This window comes from Dromiciops gliroides, chromosome 3, assembly GCF_019393635.1.
Source record: "Dromiciops gliroides isolate mDroGli1 chromosome 3, mDroGli1.pri, whole genome shotgun sequence".
NCBI lineage: Eukaryota > Metazoa > Chordata > Mammalia > Microbiotheria > Microbiotheriidae > Dromiciops > Dromiciops gliroides.
This window is the reverse complement of record NC_057863.1, coordinates 648,988,284-649,015,370: the sequence shown is the minus strand read 5'-3', so window position 1 is coordinate 649,015,370 and position 27,087 is coordinate 648,988,284. Positions and strand designations below refer to the sequence as shown.

At 42.0% G+C, this 27,087-nt stretch overlaps 1 protein-coding gene and 1 pseudogene across 1 annotated transcript in view; one reads left to right on the top strand and one right to left on the bottom strand.

The window, feature by feature from the left end:
• LOC122748249 (carcinoembryonic antigen-related cell adhesion molecule 2-like) overlaps positions 1-13,167 on the bottom strand; it is a 90,491-nt gene extending 77,324 nt beyond the window's left edge. The window contains exons 1-5 of the mRNA XM_043993918.1: positions 12,880-13,167; positions 11,590-11,937; positions 9,018-9,293; positions 8,666-8,938; positions 5,494-5,574 (exon numbers count right to left, since the gene is read on the bottom strand). Of these exons, the coding sequence (XP_043849853.1) occupies positions 5,494-5,574; positions 8,666-8,938; positions 9,018-9,293; positions 11,590-11,937; positions 12,880-12,943 (1,042 nt within the window). The 5' untranslated portion in view covers positions 12,944-13,167. The remainder of the gene's footprint in view (positions 1-5,493; positions 5,575-8,665; positions 8,939-9,017; positions 9,294-11,589; positions 11,938-12,879) is intronic.
• On the top strand, positions 5,026-5,324 carry LOC122749922 (annotated as a pseudogene).
• Positions 13,168-27,087: the final 13,920 nt, after the last annotated feature.

Below are 27,087 nucleotides of genomic sequence, written 5' to 3'. Positions count from 1 at the left end.
GGCTCTTCTCTCATACCAGAGAAGTCTGAATTATTGTGGTATTAAAATTAAAATATGTTGATATTATGTAATACTATACATGTATTTTATGCATTTCTGAGTTTCTAACTTTTTCTGTGTCATCTGCTAGCATCTGGGAGTCATTTGAGACTTCTCCAAAACTCTCACAAAATTCCCATTTAATTTCTTATGCCGACTCATGATATATCAAAATGGTGATGGGGAAAGTCATGATGTGGAAGGCATAACTATATAATAACTCCTGCCTATTCATCAGTGTGTTATCTGTATTCTCTTTACCTTAGCTTGGAGCTGAGGCAAGTTTTGCCTGCAATTGAGGAGATAAAAACAACTTTCAATTCCCAAAATTCTTACAAATCTAATTTGCGTGGACCAAGTCACAAATGAAGAAGAAATGTGATAATGGTTGCATTAAACAAATTCTGATCCTCGATTTTTCAGGTACAGTCTTGCCTTGGACTATTTCTCCATAGACATAGAACATTCTCCCTTCTCTCCTTTGACCTCTTGAGTTCCTTTCCACCTTTTAAAATATTTCTATTTCTTTCATTACATATTTCCCAATTACATGGAAAGTCATTTAAAAATTTTTTGAATTCCAAATTCTCTCTGAGCGTTCCTTCCACCCTTTTCTTGAAGAGGCAAAAAACCTTGTTTTTGATTATACATGTGAAGTCATTCAAAATATATTTCCGCATTAGTCTTGTTGAAAAAGAAAACAAAATAAAGAAAGCAAAAGATAAATATGCTTCAATCCCCATTGAGGCTTCATCAGTCCTCTCTCTAAAGGTAGAAAGGATCTTTCATCATGGGTTCTTTCTAATTGTCTTGGATTATGGTCTTGATCAGCATAGTTAACTCTTTCACACTTGATCATCCTTAAATTATTGCTGATACTGTGTACAATAACCTTCTGGTTTTGCTCACTTCACTTTGAATGGGAGTAAATAAGTCTTCTCAGGTTTTTCTGAAGCCTCCCTGATTGTCATTTCTTATGGCACAATAGTGTTTCATCACATTCATGTGCCACAACTTGTTTAACCATTGCCCAGTTGATGAGCATTCCATCAAATTCCAATTCCTAGCCATCACCAGAAGACGTGTTATCAATATTTTGGTACGAATTTCCCCCTTTTTTGTCTCTTTGGGATATAGACCTAGTAATGGGATGGTGGTATGTACAATTTTATAGCTCTTTGGATGTAGTTTCAAATAGTTTTCCAGAATGGTTGAACTAGTTTACAACTCCACCAACAATGCATTAGTGTCCCGCTTTTTCCACATTTTTCATTTTCCTTTTCTGCCAAGTTAGTTAGTATTAGAGTCTTGAGGTTTTAGAGGTTTTTTTTTTTTAATTTGTATTTCTTTAATTAGCAGCAATTTGGAGCATTTTAAAAATGTAACCATTGATAGCTTTGATTTCTTCTTCTGAAAACTCCCTATTCATATCCCTTGAGCATTGTAAATGGCTCTTATTTTTATAAATTTAGCACAGTCTCTATATATTTGGGAAATTTTCCTTCTAATTTTAGCTGCATCAGTTTTGTTTATGCAAACCCTTTATGAAATCAAAATTATCTATTTTTTTGTAATCCCCTCTATCACTTGTTTGGTCACAAACTCTCCCCTAATCCACTGACCTGAAAGGTACATTTTCCCATGTCCCCCTAATTTACTTATTATCTCACCTTTTACTTCTAAATCATGGTATATCTTGGCATATGGTATGAGATATTGGTCTATACCTAGTTTCTGACAAACTGTTTTATAGTTGTCCCAACATTTTTTGTTAATTTCTTGTCAAATGGAGAGTTCTTACCCTTAAAGCTTGGATATTTGGGTTTATCAAATGCTACCTTAGTATGGTCATCTACTACTGGGTATTGTCTGTCTAAATGATTCCATTGATCCACCACTGTTTTTCTTAGCTACTATGAGATTGTTTTGATGATTACAACTGGGTATTAAATTTTTAAATTTAGAACTGCTAAGGTAGCTTTTCTTCACATTTTTATTGATTTCCTTGATATTCTTCTTATTTTGTTTTTCTAGATGAATTATGATGCTATCTTTCCATCACTATAAAATAATCCATTGGTAGTTTTATTTGTATGGAATTGATTAAATAAAATAGCTTAAGTAGAATTGTCATTTTATTATATCAATATTTCTCTAATTATTTATATCTGCCTTTATTTGTGTGAGAAATGTTTTATGGTTTTGTTCAAATAATCCCTGGGTTTCTCTTTAGCAAATAGGCTCCCAAGTATTTTATATTATTTGCTGTTATTTTAAACTAAATTTCTATTTTTATCTCTTCCTGCTGCATTCTGTTGATTATATATAGAAATGTTTATGATTTATCTCTTTATTTTATATCCTGCAAAGTTTGCTTCCCCATCCTTTAAAACATAACTCAAGCAATAGCCCTTCTATGAAACCTGGCCTGATTTGTGCCCCCTCCCCCCAACTTGAATGGACTTCCCCTCGTGTACACTTTATTCTGTAGCAATAGTCTAAATTAATATTTTAATTCTTTGCCAATTATAAGTAAAAACAAATTATAACATTCTTTTAAAATTTTTGAGTTCCCAATTTTGTCCCTGCTTCTTTCCCTACCTCTCCCCATTGAGAAGGTAAGCAATTTAATATAGGTTATACATGTGTAGTGATACAAAACACATTTCGCTGTTAGTCGTGTTGTGAAAGAAAACACAGACCAAAAAAAGCCCAAGGAAAATAAAGTAAATAAAAAGTATGCTTTGAGGGGTAGCTAGGTGGCACAGTGGATAAAGCACTGGCCCTGGATTCAGGAGGACCTGAGTTCAAATCCAGCCTCAGACACTTGACACTTACTAGCTGTGTGACCCTGGGCAAGTCACTTAACCCTCATTGCCCTGCAAAACAAAACAAAAAATATGCTTTGATCACCACTTTTTTTCTTTGGAGATGTATAGCATTTTTCATCATAACTCTTCTGGAATTGTCTTGGATCGTTGTATTTCTGAGAATAGCTGAGTCATTCACAGTCAATCATTGTACAATATTGTGGTGAATATATTAAATTTTCTCCTGGTTCTTCTCATTTCACTTTTGTATCACTTCACATAAGTGTTCCCAGATTTTTCTGAAAGCATCCTGACCATCACTTATTACCACAAATAATAGTCTATCACAATCATATACAACAATTTGATCAGATATTCCCAAACTGAAGGACATTCCCTCAATTTCCAATTCTTTTCCACCACTAAAAGAGCTGCTACAAATATTTGTGTATATATAGGCCCCTTTTCTTTTTTTCTCTCTTTGGGATCTAGTAGTCCCATTGCTTGGTTAAAGGATATGCATGGTTTTATAGGCCTTTGCTCTACACAATGGTTGAATCAACCAATAGTACATTAGTGTCTCAATTTTCCTAGATCCCCTCAAACATTTGTCATTTCCATTTTCTGTCATATCAACCAATTTGATAAGTATGGGGTAGTACCCTAGAGTTGGTTTAATTTGAATTTTTCTAATCAATAGTGATTTAGAACTTTTTTTCATATGACTATAGATAGCTTTATTTCATCTGAAAATTTCCTATTCATATCCTTTGGCCATTTATCAGTTGAGGAATGATTCTTATTTCTATAATGTCGACTCAGTTCCTTATATATTTGAGAGATGAGGTCTTTATCTGAGGAAATTTTGGTAAATTTTCTTCAACAGTTATGATTACTATGTATTTTCCTCCATCTTATTTCACCCTGTTTATCCTACTCTCCCTCTTCTCTCACCCTGTCCATTATCAAAAGTGTTTTGCTTCTGACTTTTACCTCCCCCAATCAACCCTCTCTTTTGTCAGGCAAACCTTCTTTTATTTCCTTCCCCTCCAGCTTTCTGGTAGGGTAAGATATATTTCTATGCCCAACTGAAAATGTATGACATGGCTTTTTGAGAATTCTGTTGAGAGTAGGGTTTACACACTTACCCTCCCACTTTCCCCTATCTTCCTTTCCCCTGCAAAAGCTCTTTCACATATCTTTTATGTCAAATAATTTACTCTGTTCTACCTCTTCCAGCAATGCATTCCTCTTTCTTACCCTCTAATTTTATACACACACACACACACACATATATTTAGATAATAATCCCATCCTATTCAACTCACACTTGTGCCCTCTGTCTACATATATTCATTTTAAGTGCCCAAATAATGAGAAAAATTTTAAGGGTTACAAGTATATTTTTAGGAGTTAAAAGTATTATTTGCCCATGTAGAAATGTAAACAAAAATCCCTTTTTTATTTTTTCTTTCCTGTTTGTCTTTTTATGCTTTTCTTGAGTCTTCTATTTGAAAGTCAAATTTTCCAAGGTGGTGGAAGACAGGCAGTGACTCCTTGGAGCTCTCCCTGAAATCCCTCCAAATCCCTTCAGATAATGCTATAAGACAATTCCTGGAGCAGCAGAACTCACAAAATGATGGGGTGAGATTATTTTCCAGCCAAAGATGGCTTAGAAAGTTGGCAGGAGGGGTCTGCTGTGCCACAGCAGGAGTGCAACCCAATCCCAGCCCCAGGAAGGGTACACCAGAGAAAGAGATATCTAAAACCTATGGATCAGCTGCAGCACCAGTGGCTGCTGGAACTAAATTCACTGTCTGTTGAGAGGGCTATCTGGGTGGCTGGGGGAAGATTATGGGGGTCTCTGCTGGTGCTGAGGCGGAACTTGGTTGTTTTACCCCTGCTGGGAAACAGGAAGCAACCTTGAGTGGCAGCGGCCCAGGTGAGGGAGGGGCACAGGCTCACTGGAGTTATCAAAACAACAATTTTGTTTTAGAGTTGAAAATCAAGTAGTACTAAGGTTATTTACAGACCAGAGCACAAGCTAGGTGAGTGAGGAACCTGTCACTCCCTAAATCATACCACCTTGGACCACCTGAAGCTTGGGACAGTGCCTAGAAGCAGTGCTCCACTTTAAGACGGAGTTAAAAGTCAAGAAATAGGCAGGCATGGGAGTGCTGCCGGGAAGATGCCTAAAAAGAAGTGGGAGAATCTGAGCGTGGCTCAGGAGATAGATGGGCTGGAGGAGAAGCTGTCCCTGTGCAGGAGAGACCTGGAGGAACTGAATGGCTGCCTTCGCAGGGAGGAGCTGAGCCCAGAAGCCAGGAGAGCTTTGGAGAAGGAAAAAAACAACCTGACAAGCAAAGCCTCCAGCTATGAAAGGGAGTTGAAGTCCCTGTGGACTGTAAGAACACGTTGCTCTCTGTGGCAATCTTCTTGCTCCTTCTTCTCGCCTATGCCTACTGGACTACATGACCCTACTGATCTCCGCCACAAACCACAGGGGATCATGATGCTTTTGAAGAAAACTGGACCAGGACAATGAAAGTTGGTCCCTCTTTCTGTACTCTACCTGCTGCCTCCCAAAGATGCCTGCCTGCCTACCTAGACACTAACAAGACCCTGGGGGGGGGCACCTACTTACCCAAGATTCTGGTGCCAAGTCTTGTACTCATGCCTCCTGGCTTACAGGGCTTGGACACCAGCAGGGATATGGTGCTAGCTCCTCCAAGGGAGAATGGCCAATAAAGAATGTTTGGAGAAAAAAAAAAAGAAATAGGCAAAATGAGAAGACAGAGAAAGATGCAGAACATAGAAAGTTTCTTTGGTGACAAGGAAGATCAAGGTACATCATCAGAAGAGGATAGAAATTTCAGGGCTCCTACATACAAAGCTTCCAAGAAAAATATTAATTGGTCTCAGGCCATAGAAGGGCTCAAAAATTACTTTGAAGATAAAGTAAGAGAGGTAGAGGAAAAATGAGAGTGATGCAGGAAAGTCATGAAAAAAAGTCAACAGCTTGAAAAGTCAAATTGAAAAGCTTTCTGAGAAAAATAATTGCCTAAGAACTAGGATTGAAAGTCAAATTTTCTATTCTGCTCTGGTCTTTTCATTAGGAATGCTTGCAAGTCCTCTATTTTGTTGAATATCCATTCTCCCTGAAAGATGATACTTAGTTTTACTGGGTAGGTGATTCTTGGTTTCAGTCCTTGATCTTTTACTTTCCAGAATATGATATTTCAAGTACTCCATTTCCTTTAGTGTTAAAACTGCTAAAACTTGGGTTATCCCGACTGTGGCATAACAACATTCGAATTGTTTCTTTTTGGTTGCTCACAGTATTTTCTCCAGGACCTGGAAGATCTGAAATTTGGCTATTATATTACTTGGAGTTTTCCTTTTTAGATCTCTTTCATGAAGTGATAACCAATTCTTTCTTTTTTCTTTTTATTTTACCACCTGGTTCTAGAATATCAGGGAAGGTTTCCTTGATAATTTCTTAAATGACAATGTCTAAGGTTTATTTTTGATCATGGCTTCAGGAAATTCAATTATTTTAAAATTATCTCTCCTGGATATATTTTCTACTTCAAGTGTTTTTCAAATGAAAAACATTTTTTGCACTTTTTAAAAATTTTTCATTCTTTGATTTTGTCTTATTGTTTCTTGATATCTCATAAAGTCATTAGCTTTAAATTGTTCAATTCTAATTTTTAAGGAATCATTTTCTTCAGGGAACTTTTGTTGTAGCTCCTTTTCCATTTAGCCAAGGAATTCTTATTTTGGTGCCTTTAAAAAAAATTTGACCTATTTTTTTAAGGTGTTATTTTCTTCAGTATTTTTTGTGCATCCTTTACCAAGCTGTTAACTCTTTTTTCATGATTTTCTTACATCACTCATCTCTCTTCCCAATTATTTCTGTACTTCTCTTACTTGATTTATACTCTTCCATGTACTGAGACCAGTTAATATTTTTCTTTAAGGCTTTGGATGTTGTAGTTTTGATTTTGTTGCTTCTGAATTTGTGTTTTGATGTTCCCTGTCTTCACAGTAACTTTCTATAGGGAGAATTTATTTTTGCTGTTTGCTCATTTTTGCCAGCCTATTACTTGATTTTTAACTCTATGATAAAGTGGATCTCTGATTCTGGGGGGGAGGGGGTGGAGGAGGCACTGTCCAAAGCTTTGGTTTTTATTCTGCATCTATTTTCAGAGAGAATTCTAGAGACATATAAATTTTCAGTTCTTCCAAGGTGGTATTAGCTATGGAAAACTGTGCTTTCTACTCTCCTGTGAGGGGCCAAAAATACTCTTTTTTGTCCTGGAATGGGGACCAGTGTCCCAGCTCCCCTGTTGCAGCAAACTCTGGTGTACTAGTGCTCCTCCTTGTCCTGGGACTGCCACCCAGGATTGCAACCCAGATCTAAGTATGTGTAATGCACCAGAATCCTGCCCCAGTGTCAGAAAAGATATTCTTCTAATCTCCTTCTGACCAGTTGTCTGACCCTTTTACCATCTATGGGCTGAGAGGTCCAGAAACCACTACTGTTGCCACTGATTCAGTTGACTTTAAGTCCTACTGCTGGTTTGTGGGGCCAGTCTGTGCTGGTCCAGCTTGTGCTGGACTGCACTGCACTCTCATCCCAGTGTAACATACTTTTCCTGCTGAACTTCCAAGTTATATTGGGCTGGCAGATTTTTTTTACCCCATCCTTTTGAGCATTCTGCTGCTCCAGATTTTGTTTTGAGGCATTGTTTAAAGTTGTTTGGAGGGGAATTTGGGAAATCTCAGATGAGTCCCTGCCTTTCCTCTATCATTTTGGCTCTACCCCATTGCAGCCATTATCTAAATATGCTTATCATGTGATATTTTGTATCAGTTACCTCTCTGGGGATCTGATCCTTCTACTAGAATGTAAGGTCCCTGAAAGTAGGAATAGTTTTAGGTAAACTTTGTATTTCACTCAGTGCCTAGCACAGAGCACTACATGTGGTGAGTGCCTAAACATGTGTTGAATGATAAATGAGCTTCCACTGTACATGCTACTTTCTTAGATTATCATAGCAGACAGGTTAGTTTATCACCATTTCTACCAGTAAATGGACTGACATTCACTGTAAGTCTTACCACATTTCCCAGAGTTAGATTCTTTCTTTATATTCCCTTTCCAAATTCAACATGAAAAGCTACTGTTCTGAGGCTTGAGCACCTCCTCCTGGGGTTCCTGCCTAGGCTGACCCAAGAGACATTTTATTTTGTTTTCTTCCTTTCTTCCTTCCTTTCTTCCTTTCTTCCTTCCTTTCTTTCTTCCTTCCTTCCTTCCTTCCTTCCTTCCTTCCTTCCTTCCTTCCTTCCTTCCTTCCTTCCTTCCTTCCTTCCTTCCTTCCTTCCTTTCTTTCTTTCTTTCTTTCTTTCTCTCTTTCTCTCTTTCTCTCTTTCTCTCTTTCTCTCTTTCTCTCTTTCTCTCTTTCTCTTTCTCTCTCTCTCTCTCTTTCTCTCTCTCTCTCTCTCTCTCTCTCTCTCTCTCTCTTCCTTTCTTTTTTCCTTCCTTCCTTCCTTCCTTCCTTCCTTCCTTCCTTCCTTCCTTCCTTCCTTCCTTCCTTCCTTCCTTCCTTCCTTTCTTCCTTCCTTCCTTCCTTTTTGCGGGGCAATGAGGGTTAAGTGGCTTGCCCAGGGTCACACAGCTAGTAATTTTCTGGTGTTTAATGCCAGATTTGAACTCAGGTCCTCCTGAATCCAGGGCCAGTGCTTTATCTACTGTGCCACCTAGCTGCCCCAAGAGACATAGTTTTTGATGAAAGAGAGAGACTACTTACCAACCACCTTGATTGTGATGTTCTTAAAGATGGATAAGTTGGTCACATTGTTCTTTGCCCAGCATGTGTACTTTCCTGAATGGTTCCAAGATGCATAGGTGATGGTGTAGGTATTTCCTGAGTGTACAGGATGAAAAGAGTCATTGAAATGCCATTGATAATGAGCAGATGGGTAAGACTGAGTCTGACACTCTAAGATCAGTGAGTCCTTGAACTGGACTTTAATCTCCTCACTTTCAGGGCTTGGAAGAATCTTTATGTGTTCTGGTCCATCTGTGTAAAGAGGAAAGTGATGAGATGTCAGTCTCTGTTAGAGTAAGAGTTGGGGAGGGGGGGAATCAGAGTAACTCACAGTTCACAATCAAGTTGAGAGGATCACTTGTATTGCTACTGATTGGATTCAAGACTTTACATTGATAGGACCCCATGTTCCCCCTCTTCACATTCTTAATGGTGATGGTCTTCTTATTCTTGAATGTGTCCATCCTCTCATCTAGTGACAGGGGCTGGTCATTGTAGAACCACTGAATGTCAACCCTATTATTTTCTGTGCTACATGTCAAGACCACAGAGTCATTCTCTCTGATATTGGTGCTGTTGACAGAGATATTAGGTTTGGCCAGTTTCTCTGTAGAGAGAAAATAAGGAGAGAGTTGTATGAGTGACTGACCTGTGTCTTTATCAGGCCACTTCTTCATTAAAAAACCAACCAACAAACCAACCCCATCAAAATCCCAAGCACAAACACTTTGATTACAGACATACAAGGATGGGCCCTGAGATCATGGGGAAGTGAATTAAATCATTTTCCCCTTTTCCACACAGAGGCCCAGAGAAGGGAAGTGTCAACATAGGGAGCTGAAACAAGACCCGGAATCACAGTATGTGCACTAGCTACTTTGTTGGAACCACTGTTATAGAGGAGCTGTGAAAATCCGGAAGTGCTATAGAAAGAGAAAACCAAAAGGTTCTTGTTAAGAGTGTCAGAGAATGTCAGGAGCAGGGGAGCCTCTCCTTTTCTGGCAAAGGAGCTGTGTGAATCCTGAAGTGCCATAAAAATGAGAAGCAAAACAGGCTCCTATTAAGAATATAACTGATGAACAGAGAATGATGGGAGCAGGGATGTTTCTCCTTTTGTTCCAGAGAGCCCCAGGGCAGTCAGGCTGTCTGCATCCAGGGACCCCTCCTCAAAAGGATGCTTTTATATAAAGAAAATAAAATTCTTAGGGGTTTAAAAGAAACTGATTCTATTGAAATATAGTTATCAGCATTTTAAAAAATTCATGAATTCTAGGTTAAGGACCCCTTCTCTGGGCCTCTGTTTCCCCATCTATAAAATGAGGAAGTTGAACTACCTTCTGTCTAGGCCCTTTCTGTATCCACATGTGTGATAATAAATCTAGTCCTCCCTTTACCTGGGAAATAGTCTGGTTTAATATCAGACATGTTTCTGTGTAACATTTCCCATGCCAAGGAAGACATATATGGATGCAAAGGTGAATCTCTGTGTGGGAAAGGGGGAAATGATTTAATTCTCCTGCCCATCTTCAGAATTTCCCTGAAAAAGGAGATCAGAGGCAGCCCCACTATACAATGATAGCTTGCATTGTAACCAAAGTAAGAAACCCCCATGTGGGCCCATAGCAGTGAGTGAGGTGAACTGAAGGAAAGACCACAGGGGCTGGGAGTAGTCACTTAAATTGAAGCCCCAGACGTTGGAGGAGAAAGAGGGATGTGTGTTTCTGGGACAGAAGAGAACAACAACTCTCATACTTTCAAAAATCAAAAATGTAAGAACTTTCTCCACATAGACTCCTGTGATATGGTCAGTGAAGGATTATCTAGTTTTCCAGATGAAAGAATTGAGGCTCAGAAAGGAGGAGGGACACCTGTGGTGACAAACATGAGAGTATCTGGGTCATCCGAGAGTCTCCTGATGAACAGGCATGGACATGGTCCCAGGCACTAAGGCAGCCAGGCTTTTGGCTCTGGGGAGTAGCTAGTTTAGACTTAGTTTGGCTGGGTCTAGCTGGCAAGGGAGTCTCAGGGATTGTCCTCACCCCTAACACTGCTCCCTCAGATTCCTAGACTTTTAAATGTCTTGGGGAAGGTGAACTTGAGGAAAAGGTTGCCTGCCTCAGTACAACTGGAGGGAGCTAGGTGCCATTCTGAGCCCTCAGTGTGCCATCTTGTTTTGACAGGATGGCCTGTTGGGAAGAAGGAGGTGACTTCTCAAATACTGATTGCTCCGTCCCTAAGGATTCCTGGGCTCACAGTCTCTCTAAACGACTTTGTCTAGGTTTGGGGCTTGGACAGTATAAGAGAATGAGTCAATGTCCAGTTGACACCCCTTCTTTGTCCCTCCTGCCCTCAGATTTCCTAGAGTTAATTAGGAGCCTCTAAGGGGCTCTTGGCTTAGCCCACTGCCTTATGGGGATGTAGGCCTTTGTGGCAAAGGTAGGATTGCAAAGTATCCTTGGTCCAATGGGAAGCAGAGCTGCTCTTCTCACCCCACCTTGGTCCTGGCTGACTTAGACCTCCAGACATTCATTGGGGCTAATCCCCCTAGACTGCTCCTTGCGTACCCAGTTGTTTGGGTGACTACATGCAGGGTGGCTTGGACATTCTAGCCCACAAGGAAACAGCACAATGAGGTCCTCTGTGGACCCACCTGGAAGAGGGAAGAAGCCCTCTGTCCATGGGACTTCAGCAGTTAGGGACCCCTGAGCTCCAATATGGTCTCTGTGAGCAATTAGCAGGCAGGAAGGCATTTGGGGCTTTTCGCCTTCCTGAGCTACTTCCTGTGGGGGTGGGTCATAGTCTATATTCTTCCTGCTTTATTAGTAAGGAACTTGGGGGAGGCCTCTCCTGCAGACAGAGAGTATTGAAGTGACTGCATGGCTCAAGGGAAACCCATCACTTACCATGCACCTCTAATTGTCCTTTTGCTATTGCACCTATCACACCATTAGAATCAACAATTTGTACAATGTAGTCATCATTATCACTGAGGGTGAGGTTGGGGATGAGCAGGAAGCCATTGGGGAGCACCTTCTCCCGGATATCTGCTGGTCTCTGCACTCCAGAAGAGACACTGTAGCTAACGATATTGTTGGAGTTTTGTGTTGTCTTTCTGTACCAATTATAGCTGAGAGCCTGCTCTGAGAACCCCTGGATGGTCAAGGTGACATTGCCACCCACTGTTCCATGGGGTGGGTTTGGCACAATAGTGACAGGAGATGTTGGCTGGATCCAGCAGCTGAGGATGGAGGCTGAGAGAGGAGGAAGGAGGCAGAGGTCAGCAGGGTCCCCCTGACCTCCTGAGAAGCCTAGTCAGTGAGATGTGACCAAGGTAAGGGTGGGAGCTGCTAAGCCTATCCCTGGGTCTGCTGGGGGCTTGGTGGGGTATGCTTGAAGGGGATTCATGTGCCTGTGCCCCAATCTGTCAGGCCCAGTCTCTGCAGAGGATCTGAGAGTTTGTGACACATTTTAAGCTCCCTCCATGGGCTTGATGGAAGTGCCAGTGTGGTAGGTAAGACAATGAAGGAAGAAATGAATCAATAAATAGGTGTCATTAAGGATAGAAATCAGATCTTAGACCTAGACAGGACCATAGAGATCATTGAATTAAATACCCCCAATTTACCAATAAGAAAATCAAGGCCCAGATAAGGTAATGGTTCTGAACAGTATTAAAAAGCAAATGGCAAAGGCAGCATTTGAACCCAGATCTTCTGGCCCAAACCTAGGGAGAGCATTTCCCACCAAGCCCTGGGGGCATTTTGAAACTGACAGACTTTAGCTCCCAAACAGCCCTGGGAGGAAGGTGGTGTTCCAGGTAAACTGAAGCTAAGAGGGGTAAGTGACCTGTCCAAGGTCACATAGCCAATAAACATCAGAGGTGGGATCCACACCCAGGTATTCTCTGATTATAAAGACTCCCTTAGCTTCTCCAGGGGTTGCTCAGCTCCAGGGCTGGACATTGCCCTGAGTCTCAGGGATGGGGTCTGATATCTCTGAGCTGCTACTTCCCTTCTATCCCTGGCTCAGGGAAGACACCGCTGGCCAGGTCTGCAGAGACTGTCTCTGGGACAGATCCTCTGGGACTGGTCTTCTTCCTCCTGTCCTTGTCTTGATTCCTTTGTCTTTGTCTGGGGCCAGAATCCCCCAGGCTCCCTCTCCTCCCCTGGGCTCCAGCAGAGCTGGTATCTCACCTGTGATCAGGAGCTGCTTCCAGGAGCTGCCCCCACTGTGGGGAGCTTCTGAGGGGCTCTCCATCAGTCTGTGCTGCCCACTGTGTGTGAGCACCTCTCTTTGCCAGGAATTTCTACCTTCCCCTCCTGAGCTGTGTCTTCCCTGTCTAGAGCCCAACAGCAGCCCCTGGAGGTGTCCCTGTTGGGCTCCAGACTAAGGCTGTCCCTGCCTGCAGCCTAGAGCTGTGTCTGTTCTGTCTCCTTCTCCTTCTCTCCAGCAGAGAGATCTCCGTCTTCAGGGCTGGAGCGCTTCTGTCTGCCAGGATCACATGGCCCCACCGGGTGGGTGGGGACTTGTTCTCTTACTTTTTACTACCACCTCCACTTCCCCCACCACCACCTCTGTTGACATATTTTCCTTCCTGTCCTGGAAGGGGTAATATTCAAATACAGGTCTTCTGACTACAAATTCTGCTTCAGGTATAGTCCAAGCTCAGCTGTGGGACTCAGAGATTGCACCTCTAGGGGAGGACATAGTTCATTGCTCTGTCCATAAAGAAGATGTCAATGGGGTGTCCTGGTTAGACAAGGCTCAGGGGCAATGGAGTCATGTGTTACAGGATCTTTGAGGGTAACATTATGATCTTCCCTGTGACTACTTCCTGTTTCCTCTGCTCTGTGAGGCTAAGCCTAGATCCCTGTCTATTACTCTCCAGGAAGCTGAGGTCCATTTCTCAAGGGCTGGATCCATTGCCCTGGGAGGTCCAGATGCCTTTAGATTCTGATCTTTTTTGTTGTTGTTTTATCTTGTCTGACTCTTTGTCAGCATATTTGGGGTTTTCTTGGCAAAGATACTGGCAGGATTTGCAATTTCCTTCTCCAGCTCATTTTATCAATGAGGAAATGAAGGAAAAAGGGTTAAGTGACTTACCCAGGGTCACACTGTTAGAAAGTGTTTGAGGCCAGCCTTGAAGTCACATTCTTCAGACTCTAGGCCCAGCACTCTATGCACTGCACTACCCAGCTACCATAGCTATTCATGGAACCTTCTTAAAGAGGTCTGGTGTGGCATTTGGTGAAGTTGTACTGATTCAACCATTCTGTAGAGCATTTTGAAACTATCCCCAAAGGGATATAAAACTATGCATACCCTTTGACCAAGTAATATCAGCAGTAGTTATCTATCCCAAAGAGATTTGTTTTAAAAAGGGAAAGGACCTATATTTACAAAAAAAATGTTTATTGCAGTTCTTTTAATGGTAGGTAAAGAATTGGAAATTGCGATGTCCATGAACTGGGGAAAGGCTGAACAAATTGTTGCATATGACTGTGGTGTACTCTTGTACTATATGAAATAATGAGCAAAATACTCTCAGAAAACCCTGCAAAGACTTACATGAACTGAGGCAAGTGAAATGAACAGAACCAGGAGAAGCTTATACACAGTAATAGAAATGCTGTGTGATGATCAACTGTGAATGACTTAACTATTCTCAGCAATGATCCATGAAAATTTGAAAGGAGTCATGATAAAAACTGCTATCTACCTCCAGAGAAAGAACTGATAGAGTCTGAATACAGATAAAAACGTACATTTTCTTTTCCTTCTTTGTCTTTCTAATTTTTTTTGTCTGTACTTTCCCTCACAACATGACTAACATGGAAATATATTTAACATCACTGCACATGTATAACCTATATCAAATTGCTTGTCTTCTCAATCAGGGAGGATGGAAGGATGAGAATCTGAAACTCAAAATAAAAAAAAAGGATGTTAAAGATAATTTTTGCTTGTAATTGGGGGGAAATAAAATATCAAATCATTAAAAAGAATGTAAAAAAAAAGAAAGCAAAGGTGTCTGGTGTGGGACTGAGGGAACTCCTGTCTCCCTTTCTCACTGGGACCATGAGGTTGATGGTATAATAAGACAGAACTTTTTGTGTCCTACTAGTGCCCCCTGGAGGACACAAGGAGACCTACAGGAAGAGGGAACACCAGGGAAGAATGATTTGTGTCTGATCACAGCTAGGCAGTTATTGGTTCCTGTTCTCACCCACCAAGATGTTGATTTCGTTTAGGGCCTGCCAGATGTTCTTGGCTCTTCTTAGTCCAGGAACCCTGTGCACTCTAGACCATCCAGGTATTCTAGATCAGAAGAGAGCTCCAGGAGCATCTAACTCAACAAAGAAAGGTTATTCTTGCCTTGAGTGTTTAAAAGAGACCACTGGGGCCAATTAACCTAGTAAGTCATGATTTGTTCTTGACTATTAAATGGGACTATGTACTTTTCTGGTCTTGTTTGTCATTGCTGGTAGACATCCTGGGAGAGATTCTGAGAACCAACCTTTCCCAGGGGAATGCTTTGACCCCTAAATATCACCAAATTCAGAGTTTGGATATAAGAGCAGTTAGATTTATTCCATCCAATTATACTGGCATGATCTGCCACAGTAGGGAATGAATTCCTAGTCATCATTGGGAGTCTGCAGACAGCATGGACAGCCCACTTGATTACCCTTGATTGAAGTCTCCAGGATTCCCTGGAGCTGACCCCTGTGTTCTTCATTGCCTAGAGGAGGTGAGGTCCATCCTCACTAATGACCCTTCTCAGCCACCTATACCAGCCAACAACCAAAGTGTCTGGCTGGGAGAGCTAGTGGTAAGGTCAAAGGGTCTTCTAAGCAAAGTTACATGTTCCTTGAACTGCTCTTTAGGGGTAGCATCTTCCCCTAAAAGCCAAGATCCTGTATCCCTGAGAAGCTGCTCTCCTGGGAAAGACTTTCCAGCCCCGATTAGGTCAGGATGTCAGAGAGGCTGGTTGGCAACAGTTCAGATGGAAATTAGGGTCCTGAGTACAAAGCTTGAGATAAAACAAGTGTTTAATAAATACTTGCTGGTTGAACTTAGAAGCTTGGGGGGGTGGGGCAGCTAGGTGGCACAGTGGATAGAGTACTGGCCCTGGAGTCAGGAGGACCTCATTTCAAATCCAGCCTCAGACACTTGACACTTACTAGCTGTGTGACCCTGGGAAAGTCACTTAACCCTCATTGCCCTGCAAAACAAAACAAAACAAAACAAAAATAAAAAAACTCTAAAAGCTAGGCATAAGTCAACACTTTGTGATAAGGCAGTCTCCCAAATTAACCTGATCTTGCTTCTATACCTCATAGATTCATAACATCCTTAGTGTGGATAATTTCTCCACTGATGTAGATTTCCATCCTTCTGTGGTAAAAATTATTTGTGGTAAAGATTAATATTGCAAGTTTTAGCTGAATCATTTGGGAGGGGCCACACTTGGCCCACCCCCCAAGGTTGCACATTGTAATTTAAGATTCTAAATGTGGGTTCTAATCTGTCCCCCCAGTTTTGGGGGGAACTGACTAAAATCACTGATAAAACGAGTTTAGGTTTTTAAGGGTTTATTGGAAAATAGAAAGAAAAAGATTGAGAACAGAATTCCAACAGCCTGGCATTCCTATCTTTCCTCAAATTTCCTGTGAAGTCCTCTGCCACCACCCCCACCACCATAAAGTCAGGAACCAAAAAGAGACAGACCTCTCCACACAGGCCCTCCTTCCTCCTTCCTGTCCCCTCCCAGAAAATGGGAAGCTCCTCAAGTTGATTGGCTGGTAGCCTTGATAGACAGTACCCATGCACAAATGTTACTTCCTGACGCCAAGGAAAAGCCGCATGGCCTTGCCCTCTGAGGCATCCTCCTCATGGTGGAGCTTTCCAGTCTCCAGTAGGTGGTGTCATTCCAGTCATTACAGTCCCCCCCTTTTGTTTCATTTGAAAAATGAATGAGTTTGTTCAATGAAACAACCAAAAATAATATCCTATGCTAACTAACAATATGTAAATAACAATATAGAAAAGGGAGAGACAAAAGTTTTGTCCAGAGGGGCAGTCCCTCATAGACGTGATGCTTTTACTTTGGTCTTGCAGAGGGAGGGCCTCTGCAAGTATGTAGTAATAGAAGGAGAAAACAAAATCAACAAAACAAAACTATTCGTATAAAGTTTCTGAGTTCTATTGTCTTCTTGGAGTGGTAAGATGTCATCAGGAGGAAACTGGATTCTGGTCCGGAAAACTGGGCTCTGGAATCTCAGCTCGGATCTGGAAAACTGAATTCTGGACTCTGGTCTGGTAACCTGGATTCTCTTCTTTAAGTGTTTGAATTGCTGGATTTTTACTAAACCTTAGCATAGCGTTGTCAATGGTCAAATTAATACATTCAATTACATGAGGTAGTTATGCAATCTATAACACTTCTTACCACCATGTGTCTGGATCAAAACCAAATTTAGTATGTGTTCATGACACCTGAAAAATGTTATGGAAAGATTATTATACCATATCTCATGGTTTTGAGACAGTCAGTGATTGTGCTAGGCCACAGGTGATTAGATTGAGTAAGACAAAAAGAAAACAAGTTCAGTTAAATTAGGTTATTTTAGGAGGGAGAGAGGAAGGAACTGGACTGCTCTACATAGTCACCATCATAAACAAACCATGGACTTACTTGTACCCGTCTCTCCTCTTGTTGCACACATATTCTCTCCAGGGCCTGCGTCAAGCTTACTGTAAGAGTCAGTTATGTCTCTGAAATGATAAATTTCCATACTTCATAAATCTCATATTAATTTCACCAAAGACAGGATGATGGTAAAAATGCATGTTATGCTGCATAACTGAGGATATACTAGTAATCTATACAATAATTCCAAACCATACCCAGAGTATAGAGACATATAAATGATAAATGAATGTAAACGGTGGCACTCTTCCCTTTGGCTATATTACAGGCTTGTGTAAGAGCCACAAGTTCAGCAGCCTGCACACTAAACTGGGAAGGCAGAGAAGCTGCCCAGAGAGTGTCATAATCAGAAACTACAGCAGCTCCAGTGAAACGGGTTCCCTCTCTCATAAATGAAGAACCATCTGTATAGAGGACAAGATTAGGGTTTTCTAAAGGTGTATCAAAAAGATCATCATGGGGTTTCCCAGCCATATCAACTAAAGAAGCATAGTCATGCAATGGCTCCCCTGAAAGTGGTAAGTTAGGGAGTAGTGTTTCTGGGTTAAGGACTGTGCAGCATTTTAGAGTGATATTCTCATTGCCTAACAGGGTTACTTCATACTTAGCCAGCCTTTGATCTGAAAAGGCTTGTGTCCTGTGATGTAGTAAGAGAGCCCCTACTTTGTGAGGGCATTGCACAATTAGAGGGTTACCTAGGACCAAATCAGAGGCTTTTTCTATCAAAAGGGCTGTGGCTGCCACTGCCCTAAGGCAAGGTGGTGCTTCAGACGCTGCAGGGTCAAACTGGGTTGAATAGTAGGCTATAGGGCATTGGTTAGGCCCCAGTGATTTAGTCAGAATGCCAGAAACCAACCCCTTTTGTCTGTAATTTGGGAGTCCTAGAGCAGGTGCCGATAACAAGGCCCGTTTTAATTCTGTTATGGCTGAGAGATGCTGGGGATCCAACTGTAAAGTGTCTGGGACAGAATTTTTTTGTTAGAGCTATGAGAGGTTTAGTAATTTCACCAAAAGAGGGTATCAATTGTCTGCAGTACCCAGCTGCTCCCAGAATGACTCTTAACTGCTTCTTCATAGTGGGGGCAGAGAGCTGTTGAGTGGCCTGGGCTCACTTAGAAGAGACAGAGGGAATTCCAGCAGCCAGAATAAATCCTAAGTATTCCACCTGGGGTAAACGCCATTGTAATTTTGACCTGGACACCTTGTGGCCTCTCTTGTGCAGCTCTAGTAGTAAGTGACAGCTATCTTCCTGACAAACTTCAGCATTAGGGGAGGCCAAAAGTAAGTCATCAACATATTGTACTAGTGTGGAGCCTTTAAAGGTAATGGAGGCCAGATCCTGCTGTAAAATTTGAGAAAATAATGTGGGACTGTCTACAAATTCCTGTGTGAGTCTAGTCCAGGTCCACGGTGAAAACAAATAAATATTGGAAGTCCTCATGTACTGGTATGGAGAAAAAGGCAGAGCAGAGGTCTACCACTGTGAAGCATGTAGATTCATAGGGAATGGATGAAATTATCATAACCAGGTTTGCAACTATAGCATGTCTAGGAATAACATAATTATTAATTGCTCTAAGATCTTGCACAAAACGATAAACAGGTTTACCATCTGGCCCAGGCTTGGGTTTTTTAACTGGTAAAATGGGAGTATTGCATGGAAAGTGATGACATGAAATAATAATACCCTGGCTTTTCAAAGCCTCAATTATAGGGGTGATCCCTTCTATTGCTTCCCTAGACAATGGATACTGTGGAATGGAAGGGGGTGGTCCTCCTTTAACCTTAAAGGTAACAGGCATGGCAGACTTAAGGAGCCCCACCTCAGTAGGGGATGAGGCCCATAATGACTTAGGAATGTCAGAGGGGATTTTGGATGTATCCCCTACTGTTCCTTGGGCTTCTGTAATCAAAAGTGGCAATAAATGTACAGTATCCTCTGGCAATGATAGGGAGACAACCCCATCTGGAGCACAAGATATGGTTGCTCTAAGCTTGCAAAGAAGATCACGACCTAATAAATTTACAGGGGTATCAAGCATAAGTAAGAATGAATGTTCCACTGTTAAGGGCCCCATAGATACCATTTGAAGGGTTAATTTTGCCACTCTTTGGGCTTTTCCCAAGACTCCTACCACATTCAAAGATCCTATAGCTTTACATCCAGGGTCTGGTTTGCTTACTAATACTGATCTAGAAGCTCCTATGTCAAGCAATCATAAGTGTCTCCCACTTTGAGGGTCATATGAGGTTCATTAGTCTGGGGAGGTGAATGGACTGGCACAAGGGCATTCAAAAAATCTGGATCTGGGAATCTGTAACTTTCAGTATCTATTTTCCATCCCTCCCCTTCATCTCATCAATCCTGTGCCCCCCTTTGAGGGAGTCCATGGTTACCCTGATTCTGGTTCTGTCCTTCTGTACCTCCCTGATAGGGTCTATGGTTATTCTGATACTGTCTCTCTGTATCCCCCTGAAAAGATTTATATCCATTTTGATTCTGCCTGTAATAAGGCCTATAATTATCCTGGTTGTTTCCTTTCTGATAAACATTTCCAAAATTATTTTGATTTCCCCCAAAGAATTACCTCAAGAAGTGTCCTTGTTTTTTGCAGTACTTGCAAAGTTTCGGGGGTTGATAGCGATTTTCAATTGTCCAGTTTTGCTGCCTTGTTGTTTCCTGTACTGGAGCTAAAATGTCCTGTCTGTTACTTTCTTCTCTCTCATTTCCTTCGTAAATATATGTTGCTATTTCTTTAAGTCTGTCAGGACTCAAACTACTTCAGCCAGGACATTGCTTTATAAAATATTTCCGAATTTCTGGTAAGGACTGGTTTACAAAATGAGAGCAGATAATATGGGTGTCTCTACCATCCAATGGGTCTAGTCCAGAATATTGCCTGGCATGCTTACACAGCCTGTCATAGAATCTATTAGGTCTCTCATCAGGTCCCTGAACTGTATCTATAAATTTTTGCCAGTTATCAGTCTTTCTAATACAGGATTCCATTGCCTTCAGCAATGTTTCTCTTGCATCTTTCAACATATCAAAATGCCTAGGGTTATTGGGGTCCCAGTCAGGGTCTTGAATAGTCCACCCAATATCAACCTTTCCCTTGGCTTTCAGGCCATTTTCTGCAGCTACTATATTTGCTCTTTCCCCTGGGGACAATATTGTTTCCATAAAGTCAGTAACATCATTCCAAGTGGGCTGATATGCTCTAAAAATTGCCCTAAACTGCCTGATAACTGCTGTGGGATCCTCATCAAATTTAGGAGTACTTTGTCCCCATAAAACTAAATCCTTGGGTGTAAAAGGTATGTATTGTCTGAGTTTACGTAAAGTACCTTTTTGACCATGGGTGAGGATCTCTTGAAGGGGAAAAATTTTTACTTTCTCTGTCTCCTCTACAGTCGAATCATTTCTTTCTTTCTTTCTTTGGCATGGAGGAAGTAGAGGGAGAGGGAATAAGAGTTGGGTCATTTGGAATTTTAGTCTGAATGGCCTTGCATTCAATCTCAGGTTTGGATTGAGTTGTATTATTGGGCGTTTCAGTTTGGGAGGCCATGTCTTCAAGCTTAGGCTTGGAATGATTCAAATCATGACCAGGAAGTGCAGGCACCAGGATACTCTGTTTAGGGCCATCTGGACTTTCCTCACATGAGTCAAAGACATAATTCCCAAGTTCTTTAATCCTATCTATTGTGAGAGTCCTCTAGTTTGGGCATTGTAAAAAGTATCTACGGATTTCTGGCAGTGAATTATAAACAAATGTGTTGAGAACAATATGAGAATCTCTTAAGTCTACTGGATCCAATCTGGTGTACTGTCTTGCGGCTTCACAAAGTCTATCATAAAATCTATTTGGTTTTTCTTTAGCCTCCTGAAGTAGACTTAGAAATTTCTGCCAGTTTATTGTTTCAGTTTGAGAATCCTTGTCTTCAATTTGGGGTCTGGATTGAGTCAGATCATTTATTATTTCAGTTTGGGAGGCAGACTCAGATGTAAGCTGGGGCCTGGATTTTCTTCGTCTTATATTTTTAGTATGATAATTTTTGCTTGCTCTGGCCCAGATTTCCCAATAAAGTGAATATTCAGGTGGACATCTACTTAGGGTTCTTTGCAAATGCCTCAATGTTTGGAGATCAAATGATCCATATTTGGGCCATTCTTCCTGTAATTCCTCATGCCACATAAAACACAGTCTGATAAGCCCTCCTCTGGTCATGGTTGTATCTAGTCTAAGTTTTCCCTCATTCCAATGCATAAGTAGCTTTCCTAATGGGGAATCCTGGGGAATCATCTTTATCCTAATATTATCCAGGGCATGGCAAATTCTCCATACCACACCACAAAGCCCCACAAAACCAAAAAGAGGAATAATAATAAAAAAAATTCATCAAATTCAAACTGGCCAGCATCTCTGATTAGTGAAGGTAAAGCTAGAAAAGGGGTACTTAGGATCTTTAAAAGATCCATTTGAAATCTAAAACAGCCAATACTTGGCAGTACTTTCCAATTTAAGGGGACAGGGGAGGGGAAATCTTACCCAATCAGAAGAGCAGAAGACGAACAGAGCAGAAGACGAACATTTGGTTTTCCTTTTCGTGATCAGCCAAACTGTAATTTAAGATACTAAATGTGGGTTCTAATCTGTCCCCCCAGTTTTGGGGGGAACTAACTAAAATCACTGATAAAATGAGTTTAGGTTTTTAAGGATTTATTGAAAGATAGAAAGGGAAAGATTGAGAACAGAATTCCAACAGCATGGCAATCCCATCTTTCCTCAATTTTTCTGTGAAGTCCTCTGCCACCACCCCCACCACCATAAAGTCAGGAACCAAAAAGAGACAGACCACTCTAAGCGGTCCCTCCTTCCTCCTTCCTGTCTCCTCCCAGAAAATGGGAAGCTCCTCAAGTTGATTGGCTGGTAGCCTTGATAGACAGTACCCACGCACATACGTTACTTCCTGATGCCAAGGAAAAGCCGCATGGCCTTGCCCTCTGAGACATTCTCCTCATGGTGGAGCTTTCCTATAGTAAGTCTCCAGTAGGTGGTGTCATTCCAATCATTACAACATGCTAACAAGGTCAGAAGGAGAACTCTCCATGAGCAGCTTTTGAAGGACCTCCCCTTTTGGGGGAGGGGAGATTGAATGCTACCAGAAGGGAGGCAGGCTACTTCCAGAACACCAACTCTAGAGTGACTTTTGGAACTCAAGTTCGCTCTTTTTGGCTGGGGACTGTGGTCATGGTGGCGCACGTGCTGGCTCTCGGTTTTTTCTTCTGGGGCCCTTGAGTTGGCGTCGAGTAAGCAACTTTAGACTAACCGGTCAGGTGTGGGTGAGTTAATGACGGAAAACCCTAAATTCCTTTGAACTAGCTTAATTGAGAACGGTCTGGGATTGCACAGGCTAAGTTTAGAGTTAAGAATATCTATCTGTATTCCTATTTCCTTATCTTTGATTTTTTATTAGTTTCACCTTTGTCATTTAATTAATTCCCAAGTAATAAAAGCTGATCCTTTTGTGAACTAAAGCTTAGAGGCTCCTTTCTAATTGGCCTGGGAGAAATATCTAAAAAAGGGCTGTTCAGAGGGGAGGGTTAAACCTTAAAGGTCCCTCATATTTCCGGGACCCCAGTATTAAGGCGAGTCACCCAAATAATGCTTAGTATATAAAATTTTGGCCCTCACACTTCTCTTAATCCCTTATCAGACTGCCTTTGGGCATTGCTAGGACCAGAATATCTCTTGCTCTGTGATTATTCTGATGCTAAGCATCTCTGATTTAGCTGGGCTGGTCCTCATACAAGAGATACATAGTCTCTCCCTAGGACCATAGTCTGAACCTTTCTGGTGTGTTAGATACTTCTAGGTTTCTGCTTTCTGGTATAACCTTGTAGGTATAACCTGGGTCACCTTCCCATGGCTTCCTGGAGGACCTTAGGCTGCTGGTAGGGACATTCACAGTACATTAGGAAGGAGGTTATGGATGGCCCTCACTCTGTTCATACCCCAGTGGAGTCTTGTGTCTAGCAACAGGCTTCACATCTTAAAGAAAGAGTGAGGTCTCATGCAGAGGAGGTGACCAGAATGAGGAGGGTCATGAAATCATGTAGTATGAGTGAATTGTTGAAATAACTGGAGAAACTAAGGCCTAGAGGGGGCATGGTTATCATCTGAACATATCTGAAGCATTGTCTGGGCGAAGCGGAAATCAGACTCCTTCTGTTTCCCCTCAGGCAGCTAGGTGGCCCAGTGGATAGAGTACTGGGCTTTGAATCAGGAAGATCTGAGTTCAAATCTGATCTTAGACACTTACTAGCTGTGTGACTTTGGGCAAGTCACTTAACATCTATTTGTTTCAGTTCCTCACCTCTAAAATGGAGACACAGTGGAGAAAGAAATGGGAAACAACTCCAGTATCTTTGTTGAGCAAAACCCATGGACTATTCAGACACAACCGAACAACTGAACAACAATAACTACAAGAAGTCTCTTTAGACCCAGGAGGAAAAACTATGGGCAAAGTGAAAGATAATTTCAATGACTTCAGTTCAGCAATAAGTAGGCTACCACCAGTCATGGACAACCATGGATCAGCACCTTGAAGAGCCACAGGCCACAGTGTAGCTGTGCAGTCTGATACCGGAGCCACAGCTCCTGCCGCAATGAGGACATTGGAAAACTGCACTCTCTGCTGCCTGTTGGTTCCTGCGTCTCATTCATTTTTCTTCCTCCCAAGCTCGAAGGCCCATCTCAGCTGCATGCAAGATGCTCCTGAGTACTGAACTCCTTCGGGTGCGGTCCTTGGCCATCTCCTCCCAGCTGCCGATGTCTATTCCCCGAGCCCTCAAGTCTCACTTGCACACTATGGATTGAGTTGTTTCATGAAGTAGTAAGTTCTCCATCACTAGAAGTATTTGAGAAGAGCCTGGATAAAATATGTAGTGGGGGAGGAATATTCACTTAGGGATTGGTTCCTTCTACTCAGTAATTGTGGCATCTCTGGTCCTTTGTGTCTCTGTGCTGACCCCTGGTGGCTGTATGTGCACACATACCAGATGCTGGTTTAGTTTTCATGACTGTGGATTCTTTCTGAGAGAGATGGATGTGGCCTCAGTGTGCAAAGTCCTGGCTCCTTTTGCACAGTTTCTATAAAAATCATGTTTGGAACCCGGAAAACAGCGATAAAACAAGCCCTGGAGTGGCAAAACCCACAAAAAGACATTGAGATTATTTTCACAATTAAAGGGGGCCATCCTGGGCTACAAGCAGAATCCAAACCCTGCCCCCCCATCATGCCAACATAGACCCCAAATGTGCTGCGCAAGGGGAATTTATCCCCAGCCTCCAAATCAGCTGCAGTATCGGTGTCTTCTTGAACTAAGCTTACCATCAGGTGAGAGGGCTGAACAGCTGGCCTGGGGGGGCGGGGTGTGGAAAACACAGAGGTGTTTGTGGGACCTGAGGAGGAGTTTGGATATCCCACCCCAGCAGGGAACCAGGAAGAAATCTTGAGCAGTGGTAGGCCCAGGTCGGGGAGGGGCACAGGCTCATGGAAGCTGAAAACCACCACAGCACTCTGCTGGCTAATTGACTAGCAAGTTGGTTTGAGGTTACCTTCAGACCAGAGAACAGGCCAGGCCAGAGAAAAAACATGCCCTCCCTCAAACCAAAACACCTGGGACCCTCTAAAGCTTGACACAGTGTAGCTTGCAAGTAGGGCCCCACTGTAAGAGGGAGCTAAAAATCAAGTAAAAAACTGCAAGATGAGCAAGCAAAGAAAAGTTGTGAATTATTGAAAGTTTCTTTAGCGACAAGGAAGATCAAGGTGTACCCTCAGAAAAGGATAACAACCTCAGGACCCCTACATCCAAAGTTTCCAAGAAAAATATGAATTGGTCTCAGGCCATGGAAGCACTCAAAAGGGACTTTGAAGAGAAAGTAGGAGAGATAGAAGGAAGATTTAGAGAGGCGGAGGAAAGAATGGAAAGAGAAATGAGAGCAATGAAGGAGAGATATGAGAAAAAAGTCAACAGCTTGAAAAATCATGTTTGGAAATGAATCCTTCTTCAGATGCACTGGGACAGTTGGATACAGAAAGGATCTTCCCTAGAGACCACAGGGTGAGTTAGTCCTGAGCATAGATTTTTGACATTAGAGACCTGGGCTACAGTTCTGCCTCTGCTATTTACTCACCTTATGTCTTCAGACACATTGTTTCATCTCTCTGGGCCTCAGTTTCCCCAACAGTAAAATGAGGGCTTTGTGGTAAAATGACCACTCAGATCATCTACTAAAATCTTCAGCCATTCTCCTTTGTCCTTGGAGGAATAATGATGGCCAATTTTTACCAAAGCTCTAAGGTTTGCAAAGGGCTTCACATGTAACATCTCATAGGATTCTCACAGAAATCCTGTGAAGTGGGTGTTATTAACCCCATTTTACAGATGAGGAAACTGGTGTTAGGGAGAGGTTAACTGACTAGATCTTCTCACAGCAGCTTGGGTTTCCTGCCTCATCTTCCCCTATTCTCCTCCATACATTCTAAGCCCTACTCAAGGTGGATTCCTGTCCATCTGCCCCCACTGGATCCTCCAGCCTCCAGGCTTTTATTTAGGCTATTCCCTATGCCTGGAATGCTTACTCATTTCTACTCCAAGAATGACTTGGTATGTGCTGAAGTCCTGAACTCAACAGGATTCTTGTGCTGACTGAGGAGCAGAGCTGAGAATTTCAAACAAACTCACAACCAAACCAATTCCTTCAGGGTGAGGGATGGGCTCCAATTGTGATCAGATGAAAATCAGGCTGCCTCAATCATTCCTGTCCCCAAGTCATCTCTTGAAGCAGGTCTCCTTGTGTCTTCTAGGTGGCACTAGCAGGACATGAAAGACTCTGGCTCAGTACCTAAGGAAGCCTCTGAGAGTAGCAGCCGACTCCTAGTGGAACCAAGCCTCAATAGGACAGAGTATGGACACAGTTGACCTCAGCATCCTAGACAGATCAGAAAACATGTTTCCTCTAAGGGCTTCAGTTTCCTTTTCTGTAAAAGGAAGTGGCAGCACTAGATCACCTCTAAGTCCCTCTCCAGATCTAACTCCCATGAGCCTATGAGTGGTTTCCCTGGAAGCCTTTCCATTTGCCCCACTAATTCCTCTTCTTGTCCCCAAACCTCTAGGATCTCAAACTCCCTCCTTTTGCAAAAATAAAGCAATGTAACTAAAATGAGAAGACAAACAGGAAGAAGGGGATTTTTTTTGCGGGGCAATGAGGGTTAAGTGACTTGCCTAGGGTCACACAGCTAGTAAGTGTCAAGTGTCTGAGACCAAATTTGAATTCAGGTCCTCTTTAATCCAAGGCCAGTGCTTTATCAAACTGTGCCACCTAGCTGCCCTCTAGAAAGGGATGTTTGTAACAAGTATGTCTGATAAAGGTTTCATTTCTAAGATATAAAGGGAATTGATTCAAATTTATGAGAATAATAGTTAATCCCCAATTGATAAATGGTTAAATGATGTGAATAGGGAGTTTCCAGAAGAAATCCAAGCCCTCAACAGTTATAGTAAAAATGCTTGAAATTACTAAGAATCAGAAAAATTAAAACTAATACAATTTTGAGTTTTCATCTCACTCCTATAGTATTGGCAAAAAAAAAAATGGTAGAGGGAGTGCACCAAGAC